Below are 15,824 nucleotides of genomic sequence, written 5' to 3' on the forward strand. Positions count from 1 at the left end.
TCTTGACAAGAGCTAGGAATGGTTATTATTTACATGAACAATTAGATCCACACAACCCACTGACCTGAGCCCAGAGGAAGTTAGTCTCTCTTCATTAATTATGATCAGTTACAGTCACAGTGAAAGAATCTGGGGGTTGTTGTGTCTGTGTCTAGGTGCGCGGGTAACTTGCCTGATGATAGTGGTTGTTTCCATCCACACAACCGCAGCTGCTCTCCGGCACACAGGTGTCTCCACTCAGAACGTAGCCTTCGTTACAGAAACAGCCTTCCACTGGTAAGGAGCTGCAAGGGCTAAACGCAGAGGGAGTCACGCAGGTGGAAGGACACCTGCTCCCACAGCTCTTGTACTGGCTTCCTCCCGGACAGGAGATTGCTGCAAGTGAGAAGAAAAACCCACATCACTGAAAGGAAAAGATCCCAAAGCAATTCTCTTAAAACTTCCCCTCTTTGTTCCAGGACAGCAAAGGGTGGTTAGAAAGCTCTGCATATGGTGACTGCTCTGTGCTGAGGTTTTTCTCCAGGGACAGAGTGGAAAGCCTTTGTGCAGGGAATGACAGACAGACAGACAGACTAATGACGCCTGGTTGGGGACCGGTTGTATCCAGGGATCGGAAATAGGCAACAGGATACAAGTCCAGCCTTTCACCTATTGACGTGGACGTCGGCTGAAACGCGCCTCCGGTGGCTTGTCTCTCGCAGCGCACAGCTGGCTGGTGGCCCGTGGAAAGCAGCCGAGATGGGTCATCGGTGTCCAGTGGCTTTCCACGCTCTGACTCTAGAGAGTCCTGTCCTTCTGCTGGTTGGCCGTTCACTCCCTCCAAGTCTCCACACTTCCCCTGCCCTCTGCACACCTGGCCTTCCCCTCTGCCCCTACCTCCTCCCTTCACTGTCCCCTCTCCCGTCCTCCTCCCTTTGCAGCTAATCCCCTCCCGACAAACCAAACCAACCAACCCAATCGCGGCAGGCCCAGGTCATTTACAATCCAGACCCCTGCTCACTCTGCTTGTGTCTTACTCCCTCCCGCAGCCTGCGCCTGTCTTGCTTAGACAGTGTGGAATGGGGCTTCGGAACAGGGGCTGTCCTCTGTTGCTTAGACAGTACCCAGAGCAATGGGCCCCCATCTCAGCTGGGGTCCATAGGTGCTGCTCTAATATACAGAAGAAATCATACGAACAATTTAGGGATAAGGAGGAGACTTTAGTGGGGGCACAATGCCCCAAATCTTCCTACTGCAGAGTTTTTTGCACCTTCCTCTGAAGCAGCTGATGATGGGGGCCGTCAGAGGCAGGATCCTGAGTTTGCTGGCACATGGCTCGGTTCCGAGAAGGCCCTTCCAATGGGGACCGCTTATTGCCTCAAGAGGACCTCTCCAGAACAGAGCTCATGCAGCCCGTGCACACAAGGTGGGGAAGGTCGCCCTGCTGCTTCCTGGGCAGCAGATCTTCTAAGGGCTAATGGAGCAATGGTGGCCCTGATTCTCCTCTGGCTGACTCCAGCTTTACACTGGAGTACCTCCATGGACTTCAGTGGCTACTGCTGATTCGCACCAATGGAAGTGAGCAAAGACACAGACCCTCTTCCTCTAAAACTGCCAGGCTAGTACCTTTCACAAGGACCTAACATTCCTTCCTAACAATTACAAAGAGAAGGGACTGTGGGGAGTTTCACTCGAGTCGCGGCTACTGTTTCTTCCACGGCAGCTCCCCAGACTGGAGACACTCTTTGGATAAACAGAGCATTTCAACCTCTCAGGCGCTCTTACTTTACCAGCGCTAAATTCAGACAAATTAATACTTAGATGCTTTGTGAGGCTAGATCAGATTCAGTCTGAATATTATACCTAACCTGGCAGGATCCAGTGTAGAACTGGACCAGACTCAGGGCAAGAGAACGGAGAGACCACCCTCAAAGCATGACAGAAGAGGAAAGTGCATGCCGTCAGGGAATAGAGGAAGCTCTAATTTGAAGAGCTTCTTGCATGATGAAAGTTGAATTCCAGAACTTAATAGAGATCAATTACAACACTCACGGCACAAAGTATTATTTCTCCATTCTCTGCAGATCCCAGCATTTGTGCACGACTCTGCATAAGCCTGCAGCCCATTGCATAAGGACACTGTCGGCTCCTTCGTGTGACACATGTCGTAAACACAGTTTTCCAAGAAAATCTCTGGAGCTACTTTGGCGTGACAGTCCTTGAAGATACCTATGTTAAGTCAGGAAAGAAACAGAATCACAGAAGGGAAGATGGAAGAAGCCGAGCGGTGCCACTAACCATCCCCTGTCATGGCAAGGAGTCAGTGCTCCCTGGCCAGTGTAGGCTGACCAGCTCGCTAGACTCAGCCAGACCAAACCTGGAGCTGAATACACCCAAACACTGATGAGATTTGGCTCAGTTTGGCTTAGGCCTGTCTCTACCATTTGCAGGGTAAGTACAACGTCACTCAAAGCGGACACCCTTGTTCTTGATAGAGAGCTAGCAACGCCCTGGTAGTTACTGTTTCCGGAGGAGGGAAGGCCTAAAGCACTTCAGCTACCCCTGTAAGAAAGCGGGCAATGGGGACCACCACACTATGTCTCTGCTGCAGCAGAGTGGAAATTAATGGGAGCTCTGTGTGGGCAGGAGCGGCAGAACGAGGCCCTTGAAGTGCAATGCCCAAATAATCATCACATCCTGGTGCCATCTCAGTGCACGATCCAGTCCGAGCAGGTAACTCAGGGCAACTCCTGGGGCTTCAAGTTCAGCTTTTGGCACTGGGGGCCATACACATGTCCCTGGGGACTCGGGGCCGTGGTCCCAGGGAGCGAGGTCGGGACGAAGGGAAGAGCAGGCTGTCATTGGGAGTGATTTCAATCAGCTCGCCCAGGACTCAGCCACGGGCATCGTACCTGTCGGGTCGGTGATCATGCCACAAGCTGTGTCCTCCCTCGCTTCGCTCTCCAGCTGGGGGTCACAGACCAGCACTTGGTCAGGGGAGCATCTGGCAAGAGAGAGAAAAGTTTCTGATGAATGTTTCTTTATCTCCCCGGGCCAGATCTGGACAGGACGATTCCACGTCTGCCCAGCCACAGAGCGGACTCCAGGCTCCCTGAAAGGCTGCGTTCTGCCCCCACCTCCCCCACCACAGGAGGGGGCTCCCATTCCCGCACTGGGCACCTTGGGGTGCTCCACGACTCAGACGGAGTTGAATGAGGGGTGGAACACGCTGCTGCGGGAACCAGTGGATCGGTCCGGCTCCTGACTGGGACAGCAAGTGACCTCCCACCCACCAGCAGGTCTTCCTGGACTGGGGGACAGCAGACCTGCGAAGGCAGATGGTAGCAGGCCAGCCACTCACCGCCTGCTTATGCTCAGCTGGGGAGGGGGCTCTTGGGTGTACGGGAGAGGATGGTTGTGCTCAGCCCCAGGAGGAGCCGAGGTGGTGGACCCCTGGATGGGCGCCCTGCGGCTGAGTAGGCAGCACGCTTTCCTAGAGCTTTTGTAGCAAAGACCCCTGATTAGCGTCCTGCTGTACGTACATGGTGTTATTCTCTGCCACCAGCCAGCTCTCTCCAAGCTCCGTGGAATCTCCTGCAATGCTGCCATTCGGCTTTAGGTTGTCATCCTTTGCATCGCCGTTGTAATTACCTATCCAAAATGAAAACCGTGTAGATTACTTGAAATTCACAACTCCACAACGCACACTAGCGTGTGGTTGTCAAACACATTGTAATGAACCGGCTAGCGTGTATGTGCACCAGTGCCCACTCCGGGAAGGAGTACGAACTGCTCCCTACGCGGCTCAGACACCGCACTGCTCACAGCTGAGGAAGATTCCATGGGAGATTAAATGGTAGGGGTCTGTGAGTTTGGAGCAAATGGTTTGGCGTTCCGATTGTGTCAGATCACACGGTGACTCGGGTAAATGGGTGACAATACAATGAGAACTAACCCGCACCCTTACACTCAAATTCTATCATTTCCGAGGCTTAGAAGCCCTGGGGGTAACACTCAAGGAGACGTCATCCCATGGGGAATTTCCAGTCCATCCAGATCCAGGGAGAACCAGAAAACTCACAACACAACCTACTCTTACAATTTAATTCCAGGTGTTTAATTCCAGGTAATTTAATTCTGTGCAGGTGGCTGGGTGGCGTTGGTGGCCCCTGACCTACAGGAGGTGAAAGTAGATGATGTGTGGTCCCTGCTGGCCTTAAACTCGAGCAGTCCAATTTTCAAAGCTCAGTTTTCATCCCAGAGAAATGTGGATGAGCCTCTGATAAGCATCTGGGCTTCCGGACTGTTATTCCACGTATCGGGGTCCATTGGCCCTTTAAGCCTAGAGGCAGCCAGAAGACCCCGTTCCAGGAATACAGGAAGGAACAAAGGCAAAGGAAATGGCCTAAGCCAGAAGCGAGGAAGAGGTCCTAGGGAATGAGTAGTTGGATGGGAAAACCCAGGACGCTGCCCCTGTAAGGGACCGAGCCTGGGAGTCCTGTAGTGCAGAGCAGGGCAGGGCTCCTCTCTCTTCCAGCCAACTGCCTTCTCCCTCAGAACAGGGAGAGGCTGACAGGAGAAGGAAGCCAAAGCAAGAAGGCTGAGCTCCAGCTGTGAAGGACTGGGAACAGTAGTTTCCCCAGGAGCAGATGGGCACAGAAGGAGAGCCCCGGATGTGGAAGAAGAATCATAGAATCACAGAATATCAGGGTTGGAAGGGACCTCAGCTTTGCACTGTTTCTTTTTAAAAACTAGCCCCAGACGGGGGTGCGCATAGCCACAAACTACACCATCTGCTCAAGAAACTCCCTGAAAAAGCACAAGAACAAATCCGCAGAGACACACCCCGAGAACTCCGACCAGGGGTATTCTGTCTGCTACCCAAGATCCATAAACCTGGAAATCCCTGACGCCCCATCATCTCAGGCATTGGCACCCTGACAGCAGGATTGTCTCGCTATGTAGACTCCCTACCAGCACTCCCAGCTATCTTCGAGACACCACTGACTTCCTGAGGAAACTACAATCCATCGGTGATCTTCCTGATAACACCATCCTGGCCACTATGGATGTAGAAGCCCTCTACACCAACATTCCACACAAAGATGGACTACAGGCCGTCAGGAACAGGATCCCCGATAACGTCACGGCAAACCTGGTGGCTGATCTTTGTGACTTTGTCCTCACCCATAACTATTCCACATTTGGGGACAATGTATACCTTCAAATCAGCGGCACTGCTATGGGTACCCACATGGCCGCACAGTATGCCAACATTTTATGGCTGACTTAGAACAACGCTTCCTCAGCTCTCGTCCCCTAAGGCCCCTACTCTACTTGTGCTACATTGATGACATCTTCATCATCTGGACCCACGGAAAAGAAGCCCTTGAGGAATTCCACCATGATTTCAACAATTTCCATCCCACCATCAACCTCAGCCTGGACCAGTCCACACAAGAGATCCACTTCCTGGACACTACGGTGCTAATAAGGGATGGTCACATCAACACCATCCTATACCAGAAACCTACTGACCGCTATGCTTACCTACATGCCTCCAGCTTTCATCCAGACCACACCACACAATCCATCATCTACAGCCAAGCCCTATAATACAACCGCATTTGCTCCAACCCCTCAGACAAACACCTACAAGATCTCTATCAAGCGTTCTTACAACTACAATACCCACCTGCTGAAGTGAAGAAACAGATTGAGAGAGCCAGAAGAGTACCCAGAAGTTGCCTACTACAGGACAGGACCAACAAAGAAAATAACAGAACGCTACTCGCCATCACCTTCAGCCCCCAACTAAAGCCTCTCCAACACATCATCAAGGATCTACAACCTATGCTGAAGGATGACCCATCACTCTCACAGATCTTGGGAGACAGGCCAGTCCTTGCTTACAGACAGCCCCCCAACCTGAAGCAAATACTCACCAGCAACTACACACCACACAACAAAAACACAAACCCAGGAACCTACCCTTGCAGCAAAGCCCGTTGCCAACTGTGTCCACATATCTATTCGGGGGACACCATCACAGGGCCTAATCACATCAGCCACACTATCAGAGGCTCGTTCACCTGCACATCTACCAATGTGATATGTGCCAGCAATGCCCCTCGGCCATGTACATTGGCCAAACCGGACAGTCTCTACGTAAAAGAATAAATGGACACAAATCAGAGGTCAAGAATTATAACATTCAAAAACCAGTGGGAGAACACTTCAATCTCTTTGGTCACTCGATTATACACCTAAAAGTGGCCATACTTCAACAAAAAAACTTCAGAAACAGACTCCAACGAGAGACTGCTGAATTGCAATTAATTTGCAAACTGGATACAGTTAACTTAGGCTTGAATCAAGACTGGGAATGGATGTGTCATTACACAAAGTAAAACTATTTCCCCTTGTTTATTCCCACCCTTCACCCCCCCCACTGTTACTCACACGTTCTTGTCAACAGCTGGAAATGGCCGACCTTGATTAGCACTACATAAGGTTCCCCCATGCCCCCGCTCTCGTGCTGGTAATAGCTCACCTTATCTGACCACTCTCGTTACAGTCTGTATGGTAACACCCATTGTTTCATGTTCTCTGTGTATATAAAATCTACCCACTGTATTTGCCGCTGTATGCATCCGATGAAGTGAGCTGTAGCTCACGAAAGCTTATGCTCAAATAAATTGGTTAGTCTCTAAGGTGCCACAAGTCCTCCTTTTCTCATAGCCACAGTGGGTGCTCAGGAGGGAAGCAGCCCTGACACATCCCTGTTGAACCTGCTGAGCTTCAAGTATTGCCAGGCTTGTCTCCTGGCAATCTAACTGGTCTCTGCTTGCTTCAGAGCGGAGTTTCTCACTCATCACCCACGTGTGTTAACCTGGAGTCTCCTTTGCTGTGTCACTAGATCAGAACTGGGTCTCTTACATGCATCAAATACATGTCTCTGACCTCTCTCTGGCATCTGCTCTATTCCGTCTTGCTGGACTCTCAAGGGCTCGCTGCGATTTGTATCCTGCACGGCACCCAACATTTGGTTACGCTTGACAAAGAATACCAAAGAATTGTGGAGATTAAACATGAAAAGGACATACACTGGGTTATCTACTCCATCTTCTCGGCTACTTCAGCACTGGTCCCCAGAGGACCATTTTCTAATGCTTTGTCTTGCAGCAGACCCACCTTCTGCTGCAGCTGGACAACTAAAAACAGCTCTAAAAAGAAGGCTCAGTGATCAGAGAAGCCTTTGCCTGTGCTCGGACTGTGACTACGACAGTGCGGAGACAGTATGCTTCTGCGAGTGCAAGGAACAAGAGAGCACAGCAGAAAAGCTCAGGACGGCTCCTAAACAGGGACTTGGAAATCTATCCTGACCCACAAGAAGGGCCTGAAAGTTTTATTCTCATTTCCAAGTTGAAAGAAATGAAAAGCACAGATTAGGCCGAAAAGCCCCAATCAAAGAGGGACAGACATGCTTCAATGCAAATAAGAGAAAAAAGATACGAGGGGACCTGGACCAGAGGCATCCAGGGTAGGACTGCGATAATATTTAGACTGCAGCTTATGAATGTGTTGAATGTGAGATTCCTCTCCTGTTAAAAATGACATCTGTAGTTGTCATTTCTGACACGAGAGTTAACGCCTGGGTAACCAGATTTCTTGTAAGTTACATTTGCCAGGTACCCGGACAATGATGGTTCCTTCAGTCCAGTGCCCGACATCGCAGTCCACACAAGACAGACTAGATTATGCTGGGATAAACAGAACACGGGACAAAAAAACCCAACCAATCCCCAAACTGCATGATTCACTGAAAATCTTCTGATCGTATGACTTGACGGTACTCAAGAACAGGGATACTCACCACACAGGCCACAGAGCTGGCCCTTGTAACAACCGGACACTGAGACCTCCACATAGTGATTGCCGTCAAATCTGACCCAGAGACCAAAATCAGTTTCCAAAAGCACGTAGCGCCCGCTGATCTGGACCTTGATCTTGTTTTCAATCACCACGGGCAGGTTCCTTCTGGTGCCATTCACCTGAATAACACGTTGGGAAAGTCTGGTCACGACTAGGTACCCCCATAATTCCCAGGGAATCGCCCGTGAATAGTCTAGCCAACGAGTTCACTGGCAGGAATGTTCTCATTCACACTGGGAATTTGGAGGAAATCTGACAGAAAGTTCACAGAAAGCCATTTTCAACTGCCAATCCTGAGTATTCTCCGGGGAAGCCTCATTCTAAGAAGCACACCCAACCAATGAGAAAACAGAAACTCACCATGTGACCTTTACGTCCAATCAAATGTCTCAATTTTTGCAGGTCTCAGTTTAAGCATGTCAGATGATTAAAATACTCCTTTTCAATAACATTTCACTTACAGTCACTTTCCTGTTCTTCAGCAAGGAAATCTGAGTTCCATAGACATCCACGTGCACCGACTTTACATAGGAAACTTTGGTATTGGAGCCCCTGTGCTCATTGGTGGTGGACACGTCAAAGGGTGGAAGCCCCCTGGAGCCGTTGCACACTTTGGAGAGGGTGTAAGTGCAGTTTCCCATGAAATGGTGAACTCTGCCATCAAACGTGTAGTAATGCGGGTCCCCTGAGGCACTGCAGGTGGCACGGCCTTAAAAGGAAGAAACGTGGATTTATCCCCTGCAAATCCCTCCCACGTAACTGCACCCCTGTCACCTGCGCTCCACCGAGCACTTCATGTTGGTGCGCACTTCCTGCTCACGCCACTTCAGAGCTCACAGAAACAGCATCGACCGGGAACAGAGTGGGGAGGAGGCAGGCAAGCTGCCCCATCCCTAAATGCCATTGTGCTGTAACTGGAAGACATCTGCGAGGTTCCCTGGAAACTCAGGGAAGTCGTCCTCCCTGACGTGGGTCTTGATCTGGTGATGCGGAAACTAGGCTGAGACCTTCCAAACTCATTTTCCCTTCTGATCGGGGACAAGATCTGAACCCTGCTCTCACAGGGGGAGTGGGCCTCGGGAAGAAGCAGGAGTGGTCACCGTCAGGTCATATGAATTTCTGGCAGTGCAGATCTCGAGAGAGGAAGCTCCCATGTATCGCAACCCATTTCGCCACTTGAGAAGCTAAGTGACGAGCACAAGGCTCCACTGCAAGTCAGTGGCATCCCACGGAATAATAACGAGATGACGTGACTCCCTGTATCCTGCTTTCACCAGAAGTGACCACTTCCTTTTACAACCAATACAGTGTTCATGTTCCTCGGCTATGCCCAGCAATGTGATTTCTGAACACCTAGGAAACTGACAATAGCATTGTGGTTGCGTGAAACCCACTGGAAATATCTCATGGATTTTTCAAACTCTGTTACCTAGAAATGGAGGACACAGAACCAAAAATTCATTGTTAAAGAAGAGCACTCTTGGTCTACGTTGAATCTCAGCTCTAACGCTAAGGCTTTGGTTCTAAGTTGGAGCCAAACCCAGAAGAGACGTAGTAAACGGAAGCATATAAGATGTGGTTAAGTGCCTCTGAGAAGAGTTCGCAAGAGTTTGCTCTGTCCGCTCTGACCCCGAGCACTAGGGCAATCCCCAGGTTGTCCTCCAGCAAGACTCAAAGGCTTAGACAAACCTGCACTAGTTCCACACTTGGCTAGAGCTACCAGCTGCTTTACCATTTGTAAGGTGAAAAGGTTTTGGGTCGCACCGATGGAATAACTCTACCTGGGGGACTGGTCAGCATTACTGTTGGACTTGCCTTCCTAAAACATAAATGTGGAGTTTTCAAACAGCTATTAGGGTGGGAACGTAATCTGCAGTCAGGCACCAATTTCTCACCCCACATGTGAATGGGGAGGAGCTTTGTCCAACACAGAGGAACCCACGTTACCTGTCTGACAGGGCTCTGCTGTCGTTGGAGTTGCTGTGGTCGGGGAGTTTCCTGGCAAAATATACAAAGGAAATAACATGAAGAGGTTGGTCACTCTGTTCTGTGAGGAGTAGACTAGGACGACTCTTGAACAGTTTCCTCTTGGACTTTAAATGATCATGTGATCAGGAGAAATGTGATTCGACAAACACTGAGCGCAATCTCAAAACGTAATAGCTCTTAAAACGCCTCACGATAAACAGACGGAACGTGTCTTTACCACCTGCCCCCCAACTCCACCCCCAGTCCTCCTCGGTGAGTAGAGAGAAGGATTTAGTCTCAGCCACAGTCTCCTAGCAGATTAACCTGTGCTGCTTATTGTGTGGGGCGGAGTGGTCTCCGAAGCAGGGCTTGTTCCTTGCACTGTTGTAGACTCTAACGAGATGATCACAGCATTGGTTGGTGAGGGCCAGGAACCCAGCGTGAGGTTCAGTAACATACATGGTGGGAACTGGGGACCCTTCTCCAAAATGAACCGTTCTGCCTCCCAGATGTTACGTTCTTTGGAACCTCATCTGCACCCAGCCACCGAGTTCACAGCCCACCAGGAAATGTCCAGGAGATTGAGGAAGCACTGAGAGATCCACCTTACCTGATGGACTGGTGCCTACTGTAGTTGGACTTGAAGTCGTCGAGGCATCTACTGGAAAAAGACACAAAGACATTCACGTTGAGAGGCTGTTCATGCTGTTCTATGAAAAGTTCTATAGGATAACCCTCGGAAGCTCTTTTTTAGACTGCAGATGGCCACGTGTGAGAAATGTGATTCTAGAAACACAGAGCACATGACATGTACCCAAACAGCACCCAGCATCCAGAGACACGTCATTCTCAGAGATGCCTGTCATGCAAAACACCTGCGACCTGGTAGCTCTGCCAGAAAACGGAGAAGAGTGAATGTGCCCGCGGGCTCTCTGCACCGTGCAGATGACCTGTGTCTACCCCTGCGCGCGAGTACTTTGCAAGAGCAACTTAGACTCTTGGTAGTTTTTAATTTGCCTCCCCCCCGCAGCCCATTGGTACTTTCCTAAATCAACCCCTTTGAGTTCAACGTTTGCGTTTGTGGCATTGGGTGATTTGGGGCTTGATTCTGCATTCCCTACTCAGGTCAAACTCCAGTGATCCTGCAAAGGTCTATGCCAGCTCCACTCCCACTGCAGGGGAGGGAGCTCCGTGATGGCAAGATAGGGGATTTGTCTTTGACTGTCTCTTTGCACTGGCAAGAATCAGCCGTCAGCTCCTTCCTGTGCCATCACATAAGGGATAAAGTATCTGGAAAAAGTCCTTCTGGACCAGAAGCCTCTGATTACTGAACTCACACGTGGAACCTTTTTCAGGGAGGACTCACCAGTGGGGTAACAGCCCAGCTCCCCGTCCTGAACACCGCAGATCTCTAGCGGTCCACACGCCCAGCCTGTGCAGGTGATGTTGTTATTGCTGTTGCAGGTGCAGTGCTCAGTGCAGGCGTCGTGGGTGAACCAGCTCTCACCCAGCTGTGAGAGAACGGAGAAGCACTTGACTAGATAATCGTAGAAAGTCTATCGACTAGTGTCACCTACGTGCGGTGCTTTGCAAACTCTGGGTCCTGCCCCAGTCCTGGGTCACGGAATGGAAGGCGCTGGGTCGCGGCACCTCGGGCCAGCCCCCCACCGGGCTGTTAAAATGCCGTCGGCTGTGCTTTTCGGCTAAGGCCGGCTAGTCCCTACCCATTCCCGCACTGCGCAGCGCCCCCACAAACTGAGTGCGGGGGTGGGGAGCGATGCCTGTGAGCGAGAGCCACGCAGAGCCGCCTGCGTGCCTCCTCCTAGGAGCCAGACATGCTTCTGGATGTTTCTGGGGCCCAGTGTGGTCTGCAGTGCCAGGACAGGCGGGAAGCCTTCCTCTGCACCCCAGCTCCGCTGCTCACCAGGACCTTCCGGAGGTAAGCCCGTGTCCGAACCCCGTGCCCCAATCCCCTGCCCCAGCCCTGAGCACCCTCCCCATACCCTGCATCCCAAACACTCTGTCCCCGACCCCACCTCAGAGCCTGCACCCCCAGCCGAGAGCCCTGAGTCCCTGCCACACCCCAACCCCCTGCCCCAATCCTGAGCCACCCCCAAATCCGGAGCCCTCTGCTGCAGCCCACAGCCCTCAGCCCCAGCCGAGAGCCTGCACCCCCAGCTCAGAGACCTGACCCCTTCCGCACCCCAACCCCATGCCCCAGCCAGAGCCCCATCCCGCACCCTGAACCCCTCATTCCCGGCTCCACCCCGCAGCCCTCACCCCCACACCCCAATCCCCTGCTCAAGCCCTAAGACCCTCCCACACCCCAAACCCCTCATCCCAGCTCCGCTGCGTCGCTGGTATCAACAATTTTCTTCAACTGGGCCACAAAAACAAGAGTTTCAAAACTCCTGCCCTAGTGGATAATCAAAGGAGTTGAGAACAGTTCAATGCCTTTGATACTCTCCATGCTACGAGCTCCCTCCCTAGTGTGACACTGTGGCCCAGGAGAAGGTGTCTGGGACTGGGACACTTGAGACCTGCGTTCTAGTCTCAGCACTGGCCTGCTGGATGAGCTTACGCAAGCCATTTGACCGCTCGGTGCCTCAGTTTCCCCTTCTGTAAACTGGAGAGAATGATACCGACCTCCTTGGTAAAGCGCTTTGAGATCTGCTCTTGACAAGAGCTAGGAATGGTTATTATTTACATGAACAATTAGATCCACACAACCCACTGACCTGAGCCCAGAGGAAGTTAGTCTCTCTTCATTAATTATGATCAGTTACAGTCACAGTGAAAGAATCTGGGGGTTGTTGTGTCTGTGTCTAGGTGCGCGGGTAACTTGCCTGATGATAGTGGTTGTTGCCATCCACACAACCGCAGCTGCTCTCCGGCACACAGGTGTCTCCACTCAGAACGTAGCCTTCGTTACAGAAACAGCCTTCCACTGGTAAGGAGCTGCAAGGGCTAAACGCAGAGGGAGTCACGCAGGTGGAAGGACACCTGCTCCCACAGCTCTTGTACTGGCTTCCTCCCGGACAGGAGATTGCTGCAAGTGAGAAGAAAAACCCACATCACTGAAAGGAAAAGATCCCAAAGCAATTCTCTTAAAACTTCCCCTCTTTGTTCCAGGACAGCAAAGGGTGGTTAGAAAGCTCTGCATATGGTGACTGCTCTGTGCTGAGGTTTTTCTCCAGGGACAGAGTGGAAAGCCTTTGTGCAGGGAATGACAGACAGACAGACAGACTAATGACGCCTGGTTGGGGACCGGTTGTATCCAGGGATCGGAAATAGGCAACAGGATACAAGTCCAGCCTTTCACCTATTGACGTGGACATCGGCTGAAACGCGCCTCCGGTGGCTTGTCTCTCGCAGCGCACAGCTGGCTGGTGGCCCGTGGAAAGCAGCCGAGATGGGTCATCGGTGTCCAGTGGCTTTCCACGCTCTGACTCTAGAGAGTCCTGTCCTTCTGCTGGTTGGCCGTTCACTCCCTCCAAGTCTCCACACTTCCCCTGCCCTCTGCACACCTGGCCTTCCCCTCTGCCCCTACCTCCTCCCTTCACTGTCCCCTCTCCCGTCCTCCTCCCTTTGCAGCTAATCCCCTCCCGACAAACCAAACCAACCAACCCAATCGCGGCAGGCCCAGGTCGTTTACAATCCAGACCCCTGCTCACTCTGCTTGTGTCTTACTCCCTCCCGCAGCCTGCGCCTGTCTTGCTTAGACAGTGTGGAATGGGGCTTCGGAACAGGGGCTGTCCTCTGTTGCTTAGACAGTACCCAGAGCAATGGGCCCCCATCTCAGCTGGGGTCCATAGGTGCTGCTCTAATATACAGAAGAAATCATACGAACAATTTAGGGATAAGGAGGAGACTTTAGTGGGGGTACAATGCCCCAAATCTTCCTACTGCAGAGTTTTTTGCACCTTCCTCTGAAGCAGCTGATGATGGGGGCCGTCAGAGGCAGGATCCTGAGTTTGCTGGCACATGGCTCGGTTCCGAGAAGGCCCTTCCAATGGGGACCGCTTATTGCCTCAAGAGGACCTCTCCAGAACAGAGCTCATGCAGCCCGTGCACACAAGGTGGGGAAGGTCACCCTGCTGCTTCCTGGGCAGCAGATCTTCTAAGGGCTAATGGAGCAATGGTGGCCCTGATTCTCCTCTGGCTGACTCCAGCTTTACACTGGAGTACCTCCATGGACTTCAGTGGCTACTGCTGATTCACACCAATGGAAGTGAGCAAAGACACAGACCCTCTTCCTCTAAAACTGCCAGGCTAGTACCTTTCACAAGGACCTAACATTCCTTCCTAACAATTACAAAGAGAAGGGACTGTGGGGAGTTTCACTCGAGTCGCGGCTACTGTTTCTTCCACGGCAGCTCCCCAGACTGGAGACGCTCTTTGGATAAACAGAGCATTTCAACCTCTCAGGCGCTCTTACTTTACCAGCGCTAAATTCAGACAAATTAATACTTAGATGCTTTGTGAGGCTAGATCAGATTCAGTCTGAATATTATACCTAACCTGGCAGGATCCAGTGTAGAACTGGACCAGACTCAGGGCAAGAGAACGGAGAGACCACCCTCAAAGCATGACAGAAGAGGAAAGTGCATGCCGTCAGGGAATAGAGGAAGCTCTAATTTGAAGAGCTTCTTGCATGATGAAAGTTGAATTCCAGAACTTAATAGAGATCAATTACAACACTCACGGCACAAAGTATTATTTCTCCATTCTCTGCAGATCCCAGCATTTGTGCACGACTCTGCATAAGCCTGCAGCCCATTGCATAAGGACACTGTCGGCTCCTTCGTGTGACACATGTCGTAAACACAGTTTTCCAAGAAAATCTCTGGAGCTACTTTGGCGTGACAGTCCTTGAAGATACCTATGTTAAGTCAGGAAAGAAACAGAATCACAGAAGGGAAGATGGAAGAAGCCGAGCGGTGCCACTAACCATCCCCTGTCATGGCAAGGAGTCAGTGCTCCCTGGCCAGTGTAGGCTGACCAGCTCGCTAGACTCAGCCAGACCAAACCTGGAGCTGAATACACCCAAACACTGATGAGATTTGGCTCAGTTTGGCTTAGGCCTGTCTCTACCATTTGCAGGGTAAGTACAACGTCACTCAAAGCGGACACCCTTGTTCTTGATAGAGAGCTAGCAACGCCCTGGTAGTTACTGTTTCCGGAGGAGGGAAGGCCTAAAGCACTTCAGCTACCCCTGTAAGAAAGCGGGCAATGGGGACCACCACACTATGTCTCTGCTGCAGCAGAGTGGAAATTAATGGGAGCACTGTGCGGGCAGGAGCGGCAGAACGAGGCCCTAGAAGTGCAATGCCCAAATAGTCATCACATCCTGGTGCCATCTCAATGCACGATACACTCTGAGCAGGTAACTCAGGGCAACTCCTGGGGCTTCTAGTTCAGCTTTTCGCACTGGGGGCCATACACATGTCCCTGGGGACTCGGGGCCGTGGTCCCAGGGAGCGAGGTCGGGACGAAGGCAAGGGCAGGCTGTCATTGGGAGTGATTTCAATCAGCTCGCCCAGGACTCAGCCATGGGCATCGTACCTGTCGGGTCGGTGATCATGCCACAAGCTGTGTCCTCCCTCGCTTCGCTCTCCAGCTGGGGGTCACAGACCAGCACTTGGTCAGGGGAGCATCTGGCAAGAGAGAGAAAAGTTTCTGATGAATGTTTCTTTATCTCCCCGGGCCAGATCTGGACAGGACGATTCCACGTCTGCCCAGCCACAGAGCGGACTCCAGGCTCCCTGAAAGGCTGCGTTCTGCCCCCACCTCCCCCACCACAGGAGGGGGCTCCCATTCCCGCACTGGGCACCTTGGGGTGCTCCACGACTCAGACGGAGTTGAATGAGGGGTGGAACACACTGCTGCGGGAACCAGTGGATCGGTCCGGCTCCTGACTGGGACAGCAAGTGACCTCCCAC

General features: G+C 51.8%; 2 protein-coding genes across 2 annotated transcripts in view; both read right to left on the bottom strand.

Annotated features, from left to right (window-relative positions):
• Nucleotides 1-151: 151 nt before the first annotated feature.
• On the bottom strand, nt 152-12,472 carry LOC144930866 (zonadhesin-like). The gene is made up of 10 exons (XM_078854324.1): nt 12,464-12,472; nt 11,249-11,393; nt 10,493-10,543; nt 9,862-9,912; nt 8,376-8,623; nt 7,856-8,033; nt 3,522-3,630; nt 2,892-2,983; nt 2,032-2,208; nt 152-375 (listed from the first exon to the last, which is right to left on the bottom strand). Exons 1-10 carry the CDS (start codon nt 12,470-12,472, stop codon nt 152-154), a joined length of 1,284 nt encoding a protein of 427 aa, XP_078710450.1.
• A 235-nt stretch (nt 12,473-12,707) lies between these two features.
• The window catches only part of LOC144930867 (zonadhesin-like), a 46,490-nt gene continuing 43,373 nt past the window's right edge, over nt 12,708-15,824 (bottom strand). The window contains exons 32-34 of the mRNA XM_078854325.1: nt 15,448-15,539; nt 14,588-14,764; nt 12,708-12,931 (exon numbers count right to left, since the gene is read on the bottom strand). Of these exons, the coding sequence (XP_078710451.1) occupies nt 12,708-12,931; nt 14,588-14,764; nt 15,448-15,539 (493 nt within the window). The remainder of the gene's footprint in view (nt 12,932-14,587; nt 14,765-15,447; nt 15,540-15,824) is intronic.

The sequence above is a fragment of the Lepidochelys kempii genome, chromosome 9, assembly GCF_965140285.1.
Source record: "Lepidochelys kempii isolate rLepKem1 chromosome 9, rLepKem1.hap1, whole genome shotgun sequence".
In the NCBI taxonomy this organism is placed as follows: Eukaryota; Metazoa; Chordata; order Testudines; family Cheloniidae; genus Lepidochelys; species Lepidochelys kempii.

What these genes read in the sequence shown, in the direction of transcription:
- LOC144930866 (XM_078854324.1), bottom strand. An exon ending in AGTAGGCACCAGTCCATCAG is followed by an intron (nt 9,913 to 10,492) that starts GTAAGGTGGATC and finishes ATATTTTGCCAG; the next exon opens with GAAACTCCCCGACCACAGCA. An exon ending in CCAGCTCTGTGGCCTGTGTG is followed by an intron (nt 3,631 to 7,855) that starts GTGAGTATCCCT and finishes CATTTTGGATAG; the next exon opens with GTAATTACAACGGCGATGCA.